This window comes from Mastigoproctus giganteus, chromosome 1, assembly GCF_048544385.1.
Source record: "Mastigoproctus giganteus isolate SK-2022 chromosome 1, ASM4854438v1, whole genome shotgun sequence".
Taxonomy (NCBI): Eukaryota; Metazoa; Arthropoda; class Arachnida; order Uropygi; family Thelyphonidae; genus Mastigoproctus; species Mastigoproctus giganteus.
This window is the reverse complement of record NC_143575.1, coordinates 160,819,086-160,837,979: the sequence shown is the minus strand read 5'-3', so window position 1 is coordinate 160,837,979 and position 18,894 is coordinate 160,819,086. Positions and strand designations below refer to the sequence as shown.

The 18,894-nt window shown below is 34.9% G+C and overlaps 1 protein-coding gene across 1 annotated transcript in view; it reads right to left on the bottom strand.

Moving 5' to 3' along the window:
* Positions 1 to 18,894, bottom strand: part of LOC150091220 (dipeptidyl peptidase 1-like) — a 95,379-nt gene that overhangs the window by 37,018 nt on the left and 39,467 nt on the right. Inside the window, exons 5-6 of the mRNA XM_090382876.1 lie at positions 14,756 to 14,914; positions 6,654 to 6,772 (exon numbers count right to left, since the gene is read on the bottom strand). Of these exons, the coding sequence (XP_090239002.1) occupies positions 6,654 to 6,772; positions 14,756 to 14,914 (278 nt within the window). The remainder of the gene's footprint in view (positions 1 to 6,653; positions 6,773 to 14,755; positions 14,915 to 18,894) is intronic.

The window sequence follows — 18,894 nt, the reverse complement described above, 5'->3', positions numbered from 1 at the left end:
CAAGCATGGACAATAAACTGTTCCAATGAGTCTTGGAATCTAATTGCATGACAAATTATTTGCCAAATTCTGCTGCAGTATACTTTTGTATATATTTATTTTTGGTTGGTGGTTATAAAATCATAAAAACACGTAAAGATGATTTTATAACCTTTATGTGATTAAATCATAAACAATTATTTTTTATATTATTACCGAAAAACCAGTATTTTTGTATCAATACTGGTATTTGAATATCGAAAAAAAAATTACCAGGATCCCAGGATCTCAGTATTGTAAGCCCTAGTACCATGTTCTGTCAATTCTGCTATTCCTTTGCATGTCTTCACCTTTCTCATCAAATATAGTCACTGCATTTTCTAAATGGGTAAAAGTTTCTAGCATATTCTTGGTTGTTATAAATTTTGTGGGCTGCAGCAATACTATTTCTTCACCTTTGCCTTGCATTCTTTGGTCTTCAAGGAGTTTTGTGGTGGCCAAATTTTCACCACATGATTTGAGAAAACCCAAACAACTTCAACTTCCTCAACATTATCCAAATTCCACTATGCTTTTCTACCACATGTTGGCTCTGTCCTTGCATGGCTGCACTCGTGCAGTGCAGCCGTGCAAGGACAGACTTATAAGCAGATATGTTGTTAAGACTCTTCTGCTGAGTTTTACTTGGCATTTGTCTTTGATGTTTTCACAAAACGTCTCACAAGATCTGCATACATGCCACTGTGGCTGTCTGGCCTTTCTGATGGTTTTTTTTTTTTTTTTTTTTTTTAGTTTTTAGGAGCATTAGCAACTAAGGCCATATTGCTCCAGTGCGGTGGTCATTCCCTGACCTTTCCGCATGATGCATGATCTGTATTTGGTGGTGACGGGCTCGAACTCCCGGTCTAATCAAGGAGCTTGTGCTACGCACTGCTGCTCCTTCCCACCTGGCTACGGAGGTGCCTTTTCTGATGGTAACCACTAGCAACAACAACATCAGCATCCCAAAAAATCGATGCCATCACACTGCCTGCAGAAGAAGTCAATTTGGCTTTCTCTGGAGGAGGGAGGAGTTGTGTGTTTCCACTGTTCAGACTGCTCCTTTGTCTCTGGCTGAAAGCGATGGACCTACATCTCATCCATGGTCACAAACCTTGTAAGGAAATTTGCTGGATTTACTTGAAAACAACACAAATGTTGCCTTCACTGGTCAATAATATTCATGTTCAACAGAATATACCATTTGTTTAACAGGAATGAGGGTGTGAGATTATACCTTATTCTGGATAAAGCCATCTTAAAAAAAAGTTTTTTGGTGGTCAAACAATATATAATCTGCATTGGGGGGGGGGGATGAACTTATATAAAGTGCCTTAAGAATTTTTCTAACAAGGTAATCTTCAGGTGGTCTTCAGTGTCACAGGTAATGATGAAAAGGGGACTGGAGTTTCTCTATTCAACTACTGTGCTGATAGAACTTCCCGTGATCCTATTTGATCAAGCTGGCAAATGTTGCATGGTTTACTGGTATTCTAGAACTTGAAGAACAATCAGGCTGATGATTAAACTTGTTGTTTAATACAACTAGTACAGGTGACCCCCGCTTAACGCTGATAATTCGTTCCAGAAAAACAGAGTGCTAAGTGAATCTGCGGTAAGCGAGCGCCACATTCCCATAAGGTAACATATGTATTTATGAGTTGTGGCCGGTGCCATAAGATATTTCCCAATCAATAATAAAAGGTAGTGAAAAGATGCACAAATGTTGGTAAAAATATTTAATATTCAAATATTTGTACATACAAAATATTCTGCATTACAAATACGTATAAAAATTAAACTTAAAATTCCAATTAAAATCATCAATTTAATTTATCTAAATTGATTTAATTTAATTGATGAATTTAATCATGAAAAATGTGTCGATTTTTGGTTTTACTTTGGCCCTCTTCCTGGTAAACTAAAAGGGTTTCAATTTTAAATCCCTGCAGCATTACCACCCAACAATAAAGTCAACCGATCATTCGCTGCTTTGAAACCTGGCATGTTTTTTCCTTCTTTCAATATGAAACTTCTTTTAGGCATTCGTTTCCAAAAAAGCCCTGCTTTAACATAGATATGTAAAAAACTTGTTGAGAAGTATAACACATAATACCCCTCTTCAATAATTTTAACAAGTTCTTTTTTGAAAGTTTCAGCTCCTTGATCTGCACTTGCGGCTTCTCCCTGGATTTTAAATCTATTCAACCAGCCCTTTCTAATTTTAAATGGTCCTACATTTTTTTTTTTTTTTTTTAGGTGAGTTTTCTTCAATCATCATATAGGCTAATCTCTCTCTCTCTTTTTTTTTTTTTATAATATTTAACTTAACTGAATTCTGCATTTGATATTATCTTCAATAAAATTAGTTAAAGTCTCTCCATTTCAATCCTAATAGCCGGCTAGCCCTAGTTGCTTGCAGTGGAGCAGCTGTCTTTCTCGCTGCTAAAATTAATTCTTTATTTTTTATAATTGTTCTTACAGTTAAACTTGCCAGTCTTAAATTATGGCACACATCCACTTGTTGTTGACCGGAATCGATTTGCTTCAAAATGTCTAATTTAATTTTCAAATTCAATCTTTTTCTTACATTTGTAGTCTTCGTACTGCATCCAGACGTTGCTTTTTCATTCTTATCTGCCATTATTAACTCTTCGAAAATGTAACTGCGTTGGTTGCATTAATTATGATACAATGTTAGAGTTATCCCCAGGGGCTCACATTTGGTGAGTATGGGCTTGGCACACCCAGGGTCCTGAGCTGGATATCATCATTCTTCTCTTTCTTGGTGATTCCGTTCTCTCTCTCTCTCTCTCTCTCTCTCTCAGGGTACCTCATTTTTTTTGGCTGATGTAGCATAAGCCGCAGGCTTCCTTGCACCAATATGGCTAATAAACTATCCGTTACGCACGTTGTCTAATGCTGTACTAAGTGACGACTAGACTTTGGATAAATGCATATAACGCAAATATTACAAGCAATATACTTGATCATTTTTTAAAATGTTGATCTCGGAACTACATAAAAAGTCAGTGTACTGCAATTAAATTAGCGTGTGAGAAAATTTCACTGAGTGTGGGAAACGTTTTAATGCTGCTTTGCAATTAATTTTCAAATTATCGACTCCATCAAATGAAACGATTTCGTTAAATATGCCAAAAATGCAACCTGTAAAAGAATGTTATAGTGATTTGTGACAGCGTTATAGTCAGATACAGGTTATAATATAAGAAAAGCATTATAGTGAATCAGCGTAAAGCGAACCGCGTTATAACGAGGGCCTGCTGTATATGAATTTTTTGCCCAACTTTCAAGGCACCTTTTATACAGTCAAAGAAATGTTCATTGATTCAAAATACAGGAAACCCTTGATTAATGCGGTTTTGAACAATGCAGTTTTAATTAGTGTGCAAAATTTTTTTGATACTATCCCCTTAATATATGTGTTATCAAATTTGATTAGTGCACTGTTTTTTTCTTGCGGTGCTTGGCAACTCACAACGGTGCCTGAATCGGCAAATACGTGACACGCACTCACCAGGGTCTTCTAACTTAAATGAATGGGAATCGACTCCAAAACGCTCGACAGCAGCACCCCATACCACTCTGAAATTGAAATTTGCTCTGGTAACTCATATTCTTTTATTATTAATATTAAACTTCTTTAATATTACGATATTAAAGATGCAGTTGAGAACATACACAAATTGTGGGAAGAAATGACGAACAGCTGCATGAGAGAAGTCTGGCAGAATCTTTTGCCTGAATGCGCAAATGATTTTTGCGGTTTCATTAATCCTGTCAACAAAGTTATTAATGAAATTACTACAATTGGAAAAGACCTCGGCTTTGAGGAAGTAGATTCAGAAAACATTAGAGAATTATTGGAATCGCATTCAAAAGACTTAAGTAACGACGATCTTCTTGAAATTGAGCATCAACATGCATACGAGGAAGAAGACGAAAATGAAGCAGAAGAAAAGCAATTTGCTCCCAAAGAAATTTCATTCAAAAAACTTGAACTATTTAATACACTTTAAAAAGCAAAAAAACTCATACTAGAGATTGATCCAGATGCAGAGAGAAGCATGAACGTTCGTCGAGGGTTAGATAGCAAATTGATTGTTATCGCAAAATCATGGAGGAAAGCTACCACTGTTCAATTGAAATAACATAAGTTTTTTTGCAAAAAATAAAATTTAAATCATACTATCTTTTTTTAAATTTATTCCGTAATAATTTAAGAACTATGCAGTGCATTATAGGTACGTATTGAGTAAGAAAAAATATGTTTTTACAATTTCATAATTTTCAAGGATTCATTAACCGCACTAATCAAGGGTTTCCTGTAGTAATAGGGATAGTGCTTAATATGCAGATACCTTACAGTAACTACTGAAATTTAAAAAAAAAATAATGACCTGAATACAACTAAAAATAAAGAAAGAGTATTCTAAATATTCCACAGGGAGTGCAACAGTTTAAATTTAAACTGAATTTCTGTTTTTTCTGAAACATGGAATTTCTCCAATCTACAGACCCTAGAGGTTTGTACAGTTTTTTTTTTTTTTTTAATGAAAAGCATTTGAAGAACAAATGGTTTTCATCAAACACAGAAGGTATCAAAACCTACAGTACTTAGTACCATGCATGGGTTGAAGGAGGTGGGGAGGGAGGGGATGCTGGAAACTATGCTCTGGATCCAAAACATGGGTTTCACCAATTCAAGCCTTCAATAAGCAAAGTGGTGGTATTGCACTGGTTGATGAGAGTCATCTACCATCTAGAAATAGGTGGTAGATGACTACCTAGATGACTGGTAAACACCTAGATACCCTAAGAGTCTACAAATACAGTAAATCCTCGCTAATCTGTTTACAGTTAATCCGGATCAAAATATGCAAAATTCTGTTCACAGTTGAGTACTTTGAAAGACACATGGGATTTAGGAAGGCAGTTACGGATGTTATTGTTTATATTGCTTCATTTGCGTACTTATTTATACGTTGTTGTTGTTGTTATTTGGTTTTTAGGAGCATTAGCAACTAAGGCCATATTGCTCTGGGATATGCGGTGGTCATTCCCTGACCTTTCCGCATCCTCCGTATTTGGTGGTGACGGGCTCGAACCCCGGTCTAATCAAGAAGCGTGTGCTCCTTCTGCTACTACTGCTCTTTCCCACCTGGCTACAGAGGCGCGCTTATTTATACGTATGTACGTACATCAACATATTTTATATATATTTTGGGTTCTAAAGAATTGAAAAGTGGAATAAAAAGAAAACATGTTATTTTAAATATCATTAACAAGCTCAAAGTGATAGAACAACTTGAAAATGGTGTTCCTGGAAAAAAAAAAAAAAAAAAAGCTGAAGAATTTGGTATAGGCCTGTTGACTGTGTCAGATATTAAAAAAACAAAAACAAAAAAGAATCTATAAAGACATTTGCTTTAAAATTCAATGTCGGGAGTGATAAAAACAGTGTATCAAATAGACAGACATTAAAAAAAGCCAAAAGAAGTGTTGCTGGAAAAAGCTGTATTTAAGTGGTATTCACAAATTGAACAAGTTAGTGCACAGCATTATGTTAGTTCATAAAAAACTGTTAGTTCGCAACTCATGAAGGCGTTGTGAATGCCTTCATGAGTTGCCCTGATATTGCACTACTTCAAATAAGCACCCTTCCCCAGTGGAGAAGACTAATGCTACTTATTCTCAACAGATACCACCACCAGTGGGTGGTAACCACCAAGGTAGTGCAATATCAGGGAAACTCATTGTGAAGGCATTCACAGTATGAGATATAACAAAAACGACGCCATTTCACCCACTTCGGTGAATTACTACTAACTAACATGATGCTATGCACTAACTTGTTCGATTAGTGAGTTTTCCGTAGTCGGAGGCATTTAGCTCTAAAACCTTTTTAGTGGTTCACAGCAACAATCAAGTGGCATCGGCGTGCGTGGTGTTGAGCTAAAAGCAGCAGCAGAAAAGTCTGCAAAGCATTTGAAGTTATACAATTTTACTTGCAGTTCGGGATAGCTGTGGCAATTTAGACAAAGGCACAATATCACTAATAGAAAAATTTGTGGCGAAACCCTAAGTGGTGATGTTGAAGGCATTGAGCCATTTAGAAAAAAAAAAAAAATTAAATGAAATGATAATACAATCAAGACAAAACTTGACAGTTTCTTCAAACCTGCATTATTATATATTCAAAAACAAGTACAATTTCTCAGTCTTTTACCAACGGATAAATGTATTGTCTTTTTATAGTTTTTAAATAAAGGCTCTACAGTGATATTTTTTTATTATTTCACTACCTATATCATTTAATTTTCCATTTATTTGTGTTCTAAGGCTATCTTTTGCTTCGCTAATCCGGATGACCTCTCCCCAAATTAATCCGGATTAGTGAGGGTTTACTTTATAATCCAAAATTTAAAAATAGAAAATTTACAGTACACTGACATCTGATAAGCTCGTGGGCCTATGAAAAATTTTAAAAATTGAAATGTCCAAGGTCACTATAGCATGTGTACATTCTAATGTAGAAATACTATATAAGAGTGCATAGCACTATTATATTTTAACAATATTAATGCAGTTTTTCAAAATTCCATGTAATTTACCTTGATCTCTGACAGGTGATATGTAATTAATGCCACTGACATTCCTCCAATCAAACTTATTTGGAATGGTACTTGCAAGCCTGCGAATGTCATCGCTTATTGGTGCCGGAACTAAATGGCTATCAAAAATAAAATAAAAACAAAAGGTAAATATTCTAAGTCAGCAAAACTGTACAAAGTTTCTATAAGGTTACAACTACTGTAAATTATACTGGTGGAATCCTGCATAGTGAAAATGTTCAAATATTGTCCAGTTTTGTACAGTTTATACTTGGGAGGTGGTTATGGCTTTCTACCATGTGCTTGCCAGCAGTTTAAGTTTCATAATTCCAATACATCTATCATGGGATGTGCAGAAAGCAAAATCTTGGTAATGGCTTCCTACAACTCTTGCCTACTAACAGACATGTGCTACAAATTTAACATCCTGTACAATAACTAAGAGTTATTAGTGTGTATTAAATTAAATAAGGAAATTTTAGCATCTTCTTGCTTAATATGCAAGAGTGAGGGGGGGGGGGAAGAACACACAAGGAGTGGTCAAAAAAGTTCTGAGAACAGAATATAAAAGACAAGTACAAAATTCTATTCTTTTTTTTTTTTTTTTTTTTCCAATGTATTCACCCTTAAGTTTAATATACTATATTTACTGTATTTAACACATTCATTGCTTTTACACACATAAGCATAAAATAGGACCAGAAGCAATGTGCTGCAACACACATAAGCATTAATTCTTAAGTGATCAAGCAATGAGTTATGTACACATAAAGGCACATGAAATTAACAACTACTCAGTATTGACATAATTATTGAATGCAGCAAAGTTTGGCTTTTGTTTATAGACTTAGCATGTAGTTTTTTTTGTTCTATGTTTATGTTGATGTGAGATCATGCACATGAATAAACATTTTATAAAATTTATTCCAATTTACAGCTCAGCACAAAAGTAAGTGTTCGCTTTTAACAATGAATTCCAAACCTTTCATTTTCAACCATTATTTAAGAATTTTTGGAATGCTGGTGTTGTTGTAATGTTCATGTTTTCAACATTCCGAAAATTACGACACAGTGAACAGGTCTCTTGAATTTAGGTGCAGTGAACAAGTTAATCTGCGCCTCAAGAACAAGTTAAAATGAGTTCCACAAAGATGAGATGAGGTTTCTGAACAAATAATAGTCATGCTGTGCACAAAGCCAAAGTTGCACTCTTATGAATTTTAGCCTGTGCAACATGGGCTTGCTTTCTTTGTTCATGGGTACATTTTCATGGAGAAGCAAAACCTGACAACCTAACTTTCCTCATCTTTTTTTCCTGAATGGCAGCTCTTAACTTTGGCATAAAGCTAGTATAATCTCTTGTTATTGTACTTTTAGGTGCAAGGTAATCAGTTAATAGCAATCCTTTTATGCCCCAGAAAACTGAGACCAACACTTTTCCAGCTGATGGTTGGGTTCAAAACATTTCTAGGGTTGGAGATCCCTTGTGCTTCCATCACATTCTAATTTGGACTCATGATCATAAAAATGTAGCTATGTTTCATCATTAGTCAACAAATGGGATAAAAATATATATGGTTAAACAAGAATTAATTTAAAATTTTATTTTTATGGCTCCACTCTCTGATGTCTGTTATGAATAGAAAAGTTTCTGGAGACCCATCTTGCACAAACTTTGGACAGTCCTAAATGCTCATTATTATTATTATTAAAATGCTTCCATGGGAAATGTTAGGTTTTCGAGTTCAGATACTTTAATTCTTCTGTTTTCTAAAATTTTTTCTTCACTGATGGCAACTGTTTCAGAACTGATTTCTTCAGGTGACCAAGCAGACACTGGATCATCCTCAAATCACTCCCATCCTCTTTTGAACTCTGCCAACCATTTTGCAACAGTAACATAACTGGGCAATTCTTTCCCAAACACTCTAGTCATTCTTTCATAGGTTTCTTTAGCATTTCTACCATCTTTGGTCAAAAATTTGATTAGTGAATGATTCTTAATTTGTCGGATATTCATTCTTCTACCTACCAATATAAAAATTTAAGTTTCAGAAACTACTTATGATATTGAAAGAATTTTTTTCATGCCATTTTATGAGACATTAAGCTATCAAAATAAACTATTCTATAATTTATTAATACATTTTATATAATTGTTCTCAGAACTTCTTAACCAGCCCCTGTATGTATGAATTAATGAAATTTTTGAATATGGCATACACACAGCAAGAATATACCTAGCTCTGTGATATAATGTGGAACTGGCAGGGTCTCCTGTATACACACTACTTGGTCTCCTTCAATTCACTAGCTGGCAGAGTAGAGATAGCAAGATTATACACTAGCTAATCCAGATACCTCCTAGAGAGTTACCAACAGGTTCAGTCCAGCAAACACTTTAATAGCCATGAAAACTATTTTAAAGCTGTACTTTTCAAATGTAGAGAATATTCAATCTTGCCACAATGCCTACCATAATCCCAGAAAATATCATTCATACTGCATGATGGAAGAGATAAGGTTGCTGGAGCTTTGCTCTGAAGACAAAACATGGGTTTTTATTGCTTCATCCTTCCAATAAACAAAGTAGTAATATTGCACTGGGTGAAGAGAGTCATCTACCATCAAGTTTTGCTTGATGAAACAGAATTCGCCACTCCTTTGTATGATATGGATAACACACACACACACACACACACACACACACACACACACACACACACACACACACACACACACACACACACACACACACACACACACAGTGACTACTGTTTATGTTAGCACCTGGGTGGTTACCTCCAGTATATTGGGTGCAGTATTGCTAATACAGTGGTATGCCCAAGTTACTAACAGTTCAATCATTATGAAGGTGAATTGTAGGACTGTTAGTCCTACCATCAACTTCCATATTTTTTAATGCTAGTGATATAACAATTAATACAATAATAACATATACATGGTATATTTTGTAAATAAAATATTGTTTTGAAACGTGGGCGAAGGTAAAGAAAGTCCACACGAGAAGAACACAAAAGTTCGATGAATTTACCAGTAAAAGTACTTTGCCGTAACGGCATTTGTATTGTTGCTCGCTCAATAAACATACAGTGGGTGTTATCGGTCAGGAGTAGAAATTGAATCCCGTGGGAGATTGAAACCCTCCCGAAGCGGAGGGGTAACCTGACCTTTTTTTCTTTTGAATCACTGGTGGACTAGTGGATAAATTGTTTATTAAGGAAAAAAAAGGCAAAGGTAAAGGAAGCCCACACAAAAAGCAAGGCAAACTTTGAAAAAGTTTACAGGTGAAATTACGTTATGAACATTTTTTACGACGCTAGAACTTCCATTTGTTATTTGGTTTTTTTTTTAGGAACATTAGCAACTAAGGCCATATTGCTCCGGGGATATGCGGTGGTCATTCCCTAATCTTTCCGCATCCTCTGTATTTGGTGGTCACGGGCTCGAACCCCGGTCTAATCAAGAAGCATGTGCTACGCACTGCTGCTCCTGCCCACCTGGCTACGGAGGCGCCTACCAGAACTTCCAATATGACTTTGTTCGTGATTCAATTAGTGATTCTGCCAACCGGGCTAGTCTAGTGGGTAAAGTGCCTACCTGGCAACACAAAGGTCGCAGGTTCGATTCCCGCCTTGGGCTTGGATCAAAGTACTGCAAAAACCTTGGGAGGTGCATTATGGTCACAGAAGCCTATGCGCCAACAACTACTAAAAAAAAAAAATTAGTGATTCTAAAGAAAAACGGTCAGGTTAACTCCCTCCACTTCAGGAGGGTTTCAAGCTCCCGTGGGATTCAACTTCTACTCCAGACCGATAACACCCACCGTCTGTTTACCGAGCGAGCAGCAATACATATGCCGTTACAGCAAAGTATTTTTACCAGTAAATTTCATCGAACTTTTGCATGCTTCTCGTATGGGCTTTCTTTACCTTAGCCGAAACGTGTTTTCTGAATAATATCAACACATCTAAAATTTAAGTATCTGTACTATCAATGTCAGAATGGTTATTGTTACCATTCTAGGATTAATAGTAAGTATTCCTTTGCAGGATATGGCAGGTTTGTGATGTTCATCTTTGTACTGTATGTACCATTTATAAAATGTTGCTTGCTGCCAACATTATTCCCCTGTAACCAACTTGAATACAGTAGGCCCTCGTTATAACGCGGTTCGCTTTAAGTTGATTCGCTATAAGCTGATTTGCTATAATTCTGTTCTTATATTATAACCCGTATCTCACTATAACATTATCACAACTTACTATAATGCCTCTTTTATCAGCGTACAGATTGAATTTTTGGCATGTTTAATGAAAACATTTCATTTGATGAGAATGAATAGCAAAACAGCATTAAAACGTTTCTCATGCTCAGTAAAATTTTCTCCCATGCTGAATTAAATGCAGCCCAGTGACTTGTTAAGTAGTTCCAAGATCAATATTTGAAAAAATGATCAAGTTAAGAAATATGCAGTATTGCTTGTAATATTTGCAATATGTGCATTTATCCAAAGTCTAGTCATCACTCAGTACAATGTTAGAGATTTTCATTGTTGTTGTTATTTGGTTTTTAGGAGCATTGGCAACTAAGGCCATATTGCTCCGGGGATATGCAGCGGTCATTCCCTGACCTTTCCGCATCCTCCGTATTTGGTTTAGACATTGTCCGTAACAGACAATTTACTGGAACACTGTATTATAATTAATGCAATGCAGTTACATTTTCGAAGAGTTAATAGTGGGGGATAAGAATGAAAAAGTAACAACATCTGGTCATGGTAAGAAAAAGATTGAGTTTGAAAATTAAATTAGATGTTTTGAACTAATCAATTCTGGTCAATAACGAATGGATGTGTGTAATAATTTAGGACTGGCAGGTTTAACTGTAAGAACAATTATAAAAAATAAAGAATTTTTGCACTGGGAAAGACAGCTGTTCCACTGCAGGCAACTAAATTGGCTAGCGCTAGGCCAGCTATTATGATTGAAATGGAGAGACCTCTAAATAATTTTATTGAAGATAATATCCAATGCAGAATTCCATTAAGTTCAATTATTATTAAAGAAAAAACGATTGGCTTGGCTCACCTTGAAAAAAATGTGGAACCATTTAATGCTAGTAAGGGCTGGTTTGATAGATTTAAAAAGCACTATATCCTACACAACACAGCAATCCAGGGAGAAGCTATAAGTGCAAATCAAGGAGGAGCCAAAAATTTTAGAAAAGAACTTGTTAAAATTATTGAAGAGGGGTGTTATATTGCTCAACAAGTTTTTAACATAGATGAAACAAGACTTTTTTGGAAAAGAATGCCTAAAAGAAGTTTCATATTGGAAGAAAAAAACATGCCAGGCTTCAAAGTGGCAAAGGATCAGTTGACTTTATTGCTGGGTTTTAACACTGCAGGGGATTTTAAATTAAAACCCCATTAGTTTGCCATTTGGAAAATCCAAGGGCTCTTAAAGGTTTCACAAAACCAAACATACCTGTAATTTGGAAGGCTAATAAAAAGTTTAGTTAACCAGGCTTCTTTTCATTGATTGGTACTCTGAATTCTTCTCTCCTGCAGTGGAAAAATATTGTGTGAAAAATAACCTTGATTAAAAAGCAATTCTGATCATGGACAATGTGCCACAACATCCAAGCAAAGCGAGCTTAGAAGACTTGAACAATCATAAAATTTTTTTACATGCCTCCAAACACTACATCTCTGATCCAACCAACGGACCAAGGTATTATTGCCACATTTAAAGCTTACTGCATAAGGAACACCTTTTCCCAAGCTATTAAAGCCATCAACACTGGTGAAAATGTACCAAGCATAAAGGAGTTTTGGAAATACAACATTAAAACTGCCATCTACATTTCGAATGCCTGAGATGAAGTGACTCAGAAAACCATGAATGGAGTTTGGAAGAATTGCATAAAGCAGTGATTCTGAAACTGTGCATTGTGATGCCCTGGGGAGGTGCCATAATTTACCAGGGACATCGCGGACGATGCAATAGTTTATGTAACATTTCCATGCAAATATTAAAAATGTATTAAGAATGATTTTTTTTTACTATTAGATATCTACTACACTTCGAGAAATATTTTACACAAAATTTTGAAGCGTACATATTGATTAGAGATCCCTTCAATACAGTCCCCATCAAAATCATCTATTGTCGAAGAAAAACAATTTATTGATCTCACATCAGACCTCACACTGAAAGCAAGGTTTTTGTCATTATCTTTATATGAATTTTGGTGTTTAGCAAAATACGAATATCCAGAATGTAGCAATAAAGCTTTGCGAATACTAGTGCCATTTGCAAGTTCTTACTTTGTGAAGTTGGATTTTCGGCATTGGCAGTCATTAAAGTAGAGATCAAAATTAAATGTTGAAAAAGGAATGTGTTGCTATTTCAAAAATGATGCCAAGGTTTGATGAATTATGCAATAAAAAGCAAGCACAAACAACACATTAATGTTTTTCAAGAATAAAATAATATCCTGATTATTATTTCATGTATTAATTATTGTATTAACATATTAAAAATAAGAAATTGCACAATTATGGGTGTTTTACTTCAAGGGAGGTGACGGGAAAATTTTAGTAAAGGGAGTGTGGACTCAGAAAGTTTGAGAACTGCTGGCATAAAGGATTCCCAATAACCTGATGATTAGGTTGAGAAAGTTACTATGCTGTTGAGCTCGGAAAAGAAGCAGGATTGGACGAAATTGATGATGACAACATACAAGAGATAATTGACAACAGGGATGGCCTCTCTAATGAAAAACTCATGGAAATGACAAAAGAACAAGAGAAGATGATCAAGATCCAACAGATGAAGAACCGATAAAGTCACTGACTGCAAAAGGACTTAGTAGAGCTTTCAAACACTTTGAAAAAATGTGTGATTATTTCCGGGAGAACGACCCTGCCATGGAACAAAGTTCCAAGGTAATAAGGAATTTAAAACAGAAATGAATCTCTACATGATTTTGTACAATGAGAGGAAGAGAGACAAAGTACAACCCAAAATCAACAGCCCAGGACCATCAGATTAATAAATTCATGATTTTAATTGGCATTTTAAGTTTAATTTTAATATGTAATGTAGTTACCACATAATTATATATGTATGTAATATAGCACATAATTATATATGTATGTAATATAGAATATTTTATATGTACAAATTTTTCTATATTAAATATTTTGACCGACATGTGTGCATCTTTTCACTACTGTTTATTATTGATTAGGAAATATCCTATGGCATAGACCGCAACTCATAAATACATGTTACTTTATGGGAAATACGGTGCTTGCTTAGTACTGTTTTTTGGGAATGAATTATCAGCATTAAGTGATGGTCCCCCTAGAATGAAAAGGTCATTTGGAGGTAATCCCGAGAGGTGTAACTGCAATAAAACATGTTGCACTGATTTAGCTAATGGGTGCACAGACAGGGCATTTGTATGATCCAAACCAACTTTTCCCATTGAGTGCCTCCACATTTTATTTGAATAACCTTTGAAAATGCCAAGACATAATAACTGCCCTTTAAGCTACCTATGTTATTAAGTTTACTACTGAATCTTTACATCTATTGTGTAGGGTAATGTTATTAAAAAAAAATCATCATACTCAAAACTTTACTTTCCCTTTTTGGCAAACATAAAAGTGAAACTCACTTTATAAATTTCTGTTATCTTTGGGAGGAAAAAAATATTTTTTTCTGAAATTTTATTTTGCTTTTCTGAAGTAGAGGGCTTACTTATGTTGTGGATGCCTATCTAAAGAGGGCTAGGCTGGTTACACCTTTTCTTTAAAAATACCTTGAAAGAAGGATTTTTTAAATAAGTAGAAACTGTAATGTAAAATTAAATTTCCTAGTATAATTAATTTCTCTGCAATTACAGTTAATAATTCCTGTCTAGAAAATTAGAAAAAGCAAAACAGTCACAGATATAAGCAACTAATTATGCAAATAGTCTGATTTGTATGAGAATTGTACAGACTAGTGAAAGAATTGCTTGTGGATACCCTAGCTATAAAAAATATTTAAAGAGAACTGATCACTTACTGTACTACACGAGATTTCATACCACCTCTTCTACGTAGCAAATCCACTGAAGGCATTCCATTATACTCAGGGTAAACCTTTGCTTTCCATGAAGATTGAACAGAATTGATCAAGCTGATGAACTTTTTGTTGATTTTATATATAAAATTGTTATATAATCTATAAGAATGATATCAAGAATATGAAAATCCAGTATTTTAATTTCTGAAATATTTCCATAAATAGATAAATTTTTAATGAATTTTTAAATATTTACAATATTTAGATTAAAAATTAAATATTTTTTTCGAGTCTCAGTATAGGTGCTTTGGATTCTTGTGTAAGATTAAATGCACAACTCCTATTTTAACATGATGAAAATAGGAGTTGCTTATTCATTCTTTAAAAGATGATATCAACAAAACTCACATTTCAAGAATTCCTGCAAGGTTGGGTCTACATTCTGAGATGGGCTTACATCCTCTAAACATCAAAATTCTTCTCTTTCTTGGTGATTCCCTTCTACTTTTGACTCTCTCTCTCTCTCTCTCTCTCTCACACACACACACACACACACACACACACACACACACACACACACACACACACACACACACACACACACACACACACACACACACACACACACACACACACACAGGGTGACTCGGGAATTTTTTTTTTTTGGCTGGTGCAGCATAAGTCTCAGGCTTCCTTGCACCATATGGCTAATAATAATAATAATAATAATAATAATAATAATGACAAAGTTTAAAATGTAGAAATTTAAAGATATCTTGTTACAAATAGACCATATAAACTACCAAAGTGCTCAGCAGTGTCAAAAATGTGTTAAACTTTGAAATATTAACATATTAGAGAAATTAACTTTTTCATCACGAACTGCCAATTTTAATTTGGCAGTTCGTGATGAAAAATCAGCTGATATTAGATGACAAACCCACCACTTTCATATATTTTCCTGACTAATCCATCAGTAGTGACTGTGGCATTCGTGCTACTTGTGCCTAGGACAAGTCAAGGAAATAGATAAAAATTATGAATTTCGTACTTTTCATTCATTCAATTTTCATATTTGCAGTTCATAAGAATTGCACTGGCAGTACCGAAGCCCCTACTCGTGTTGTCTCTCATTAGCGTGAGTTAGCGGCTAATGTTATGTATTTCAAGTTTATTACTTACTAACTTTTTTTTTTTTTTCTTGTACGTCAGTTACAAATTACTGTTTTCATCTAATCTTTCACCTTTTGTATAAAAAATAACATTTATACATCTATTAATAACTTATTTATGTAAAGATGAAATACTTCAACTCATGCCAATGTCGCTCAGCTTTGTAAGAGTTTTAATTTAAAATACTAGCGATAGGTAGCATCTTGCTTCCTGTTTGCTTTCAGTTTGTTGTTTTGCGTGCTGGTTTGCTGCATATATAGTGCTGTGATTGCTAAGAATTATTGTGTTACTTATTATTTTTTATTATTATTTTGAAATCATATCCAAGATGGATGATTTAGTGTTATCACTGAAAGAAAAACCATTTGGAAGGTGAAACATCACTGAGCAGAGAGAAATTATTAAGAAAGGCCGTCCCAAGCCATTAATTAAGACAAAAGTAGGCAATCGTTCATTTCAACATTAATGGTACAAACAAATAGATTAGTTATGCGGAAGCCTCTCGAGTGAAAAATTGTACTGCTGGCCATGTTTACTATTCCAGCCCAAATCAAATAAACCCTGAACAGATACTGGTTATTCTAATTTTAGAAATATTTTGAGTGACAGCAATTATCACACAAAATCTTCAAGTTATTTGAATAATTATAAGTGTTTGAAATGTTTGCTCAGATAGACATTACATGTGCTATTAGTAGCACTGTGAAGCTCCAAAGAGAAAATTATAATGGACAAGTTCAAGAAAATAGACAATATTTAAAGCAATTAGCCAATGCAGTCTTAGTGTTTATGTAAGCAAGAACTGCCACTACCTGGACATAATGAAGAGAAGATAGCCTAAATAAAGGTAATTATCGTGAACTCTTAAATTGTTTTGAGGGAATGGACTGTTTTTGCATCACGGCTTTCAACGAAGGAAGAATCTAAACAATTTTTGGGAGTTTCTAGTACAATTCAGAATGACTTGATAATTGCCATTGATAAGGTTATTGGCAGTGTCATTAAAATGAAATTGAAAATGTCCAGTTTATTTCAGTGCAAGCAGATGAAACAACGGATTGTGCAATGCATGTCCAACAGCTCTACATCCTTCTTAAAGGATGTAGAGCTGTTGGAACGAGTACAGAGAAGAGCAACAAGATTAATGAATGGAACAAATGGTTGAAGAAAGGCTTAAGTTTTGCAAATTACAGTGTCTGCAGACTAGGCACCTGTGAGGTGATCTGATTGAGGTGTATGAAGTCTTGAATGGTTTGAGCATGCTCAATGCTGATGGAATTCTTCCTGTTGCTCAGAATAATCGCCTGAGAGTGCATAAATTCAAATTGAGGAAAGACAGTTGTAGGATAGATGTGTGGAAGTTTGCCTTTAGCCAGCGGGTGGTTGACTGCTGGAACAAACTTCCATCTGTTGTTGTAGAAGTTGATAGCTTAAATAGATTCAAGGCAGAACTAGACAAACATTTGAAGAGAGTGGATGGTTGAAATGAGAAGGGTGTGTGTGTGTGTGTGTGTGTGTGTGTGTGTGTGTGTGTGTGTGTGTGTGTGTGTTTTTTGCCATATAAGCTTGCATCATGTGCCTTTGCTAATGCTATCTATAATAATTAGATATGTTGTGGGGTATCAAATACAAGAAAGATTTTGGGGATTTTATGATGACAGTATAGACAAAAGTGCTGCAAGACACTGAAATGATAGGAAGCGTGTTAGAAACCTTTAGCAATGCAAAGAACAAGCTGGTCAGTCAAACGTACGATGGGTCAGCAGTGATGGCTGGTGAACATAACGGGGTTCAAACAAAGCTGAGAGAAAAGGGTTTTAAATTCAGATATTTTATTCACTGCTATGAGCATAAATTGAATTTAGTTTTAAGTAAACTGTCGGAGAAAGTTTATGAGTAAAAGTTTTCAGTAAATTTTCTTCATCAAGTACTAAACGGAAAGCCATGCTGAGAGAGTTCAATGTTAACATACCATCACTGTGTGAGACAAGGTGGTGCTATATAGAACTAGAACAGTGTCATCAATTAAATGACATCATGAAGCTCTAATGAATGCGTTCCAAAGTATTTTGGATGACAGTGCAAGATGGGACAAAGACACTTTAAATGAAGCAGATAATCTGCTTATAAAATTAAATGTTTTCAGTTTCATGTTTTTCATCAATTGCTTTGAAAATATATTATCCCAAGTGGAAAAACTATTTGATCTTTTGCAATCTAAACAACTTGACATGAAGTTTGCTCTACAGAAGATAAATAACTTCACTGAATTCATTGAGTGTAGTTGCACTGAAGAATCGTATCACAATATTTTTGAAGAAACCATGAAAGATGTAGAACAGTCAAAATGGTACAAATTCTCCACCAAGAAAAAGAACTAGAAGGCTAATCAATTACAAAACCATGTATTTTGAATTGACTGAAAATATATTGCTGTCATTGAGAGAAAGATTTGCTTGCATTCAAGATTTTGCATTTTTTGAGCTGATTTATGTGAACATGTTTCAAGAATTTTCTGAACATTTTCCATTGCATCATCTTAATGCTCTGCAAAACAAATATTCCAATATAATACATTACAAGTCCTTAATCAACAAACTGAAATAAATTTATCGTGACAGAGATTTTAGAAAATGCAAATCAGCCAATGCTCTTTTAGAACTATTTGATGAAACAGGATTATTATCTGCATTGTCAGAAAAAACAAAGCTAATTCAACTTCTTCTTATAACAATACCTGTAACTTCTGTTTCAAATGAAAGACGTTTCTCAGTTCTTGATCAAATTTGATCCTACTTGAGGAATACAATGGCTCAGGAATGGTTCTCATTGCTAGCTTGTTATTTGTTATTTGGTTTTTAGGAGCATTAGCAACTAAGGCCATACTGCTCTGGGGATATGCAGTGGTCATTCCCTGACCTTTCCGCATCCTCCGTATTTGGTGGTCACGGGCTCGAACCCCAGTC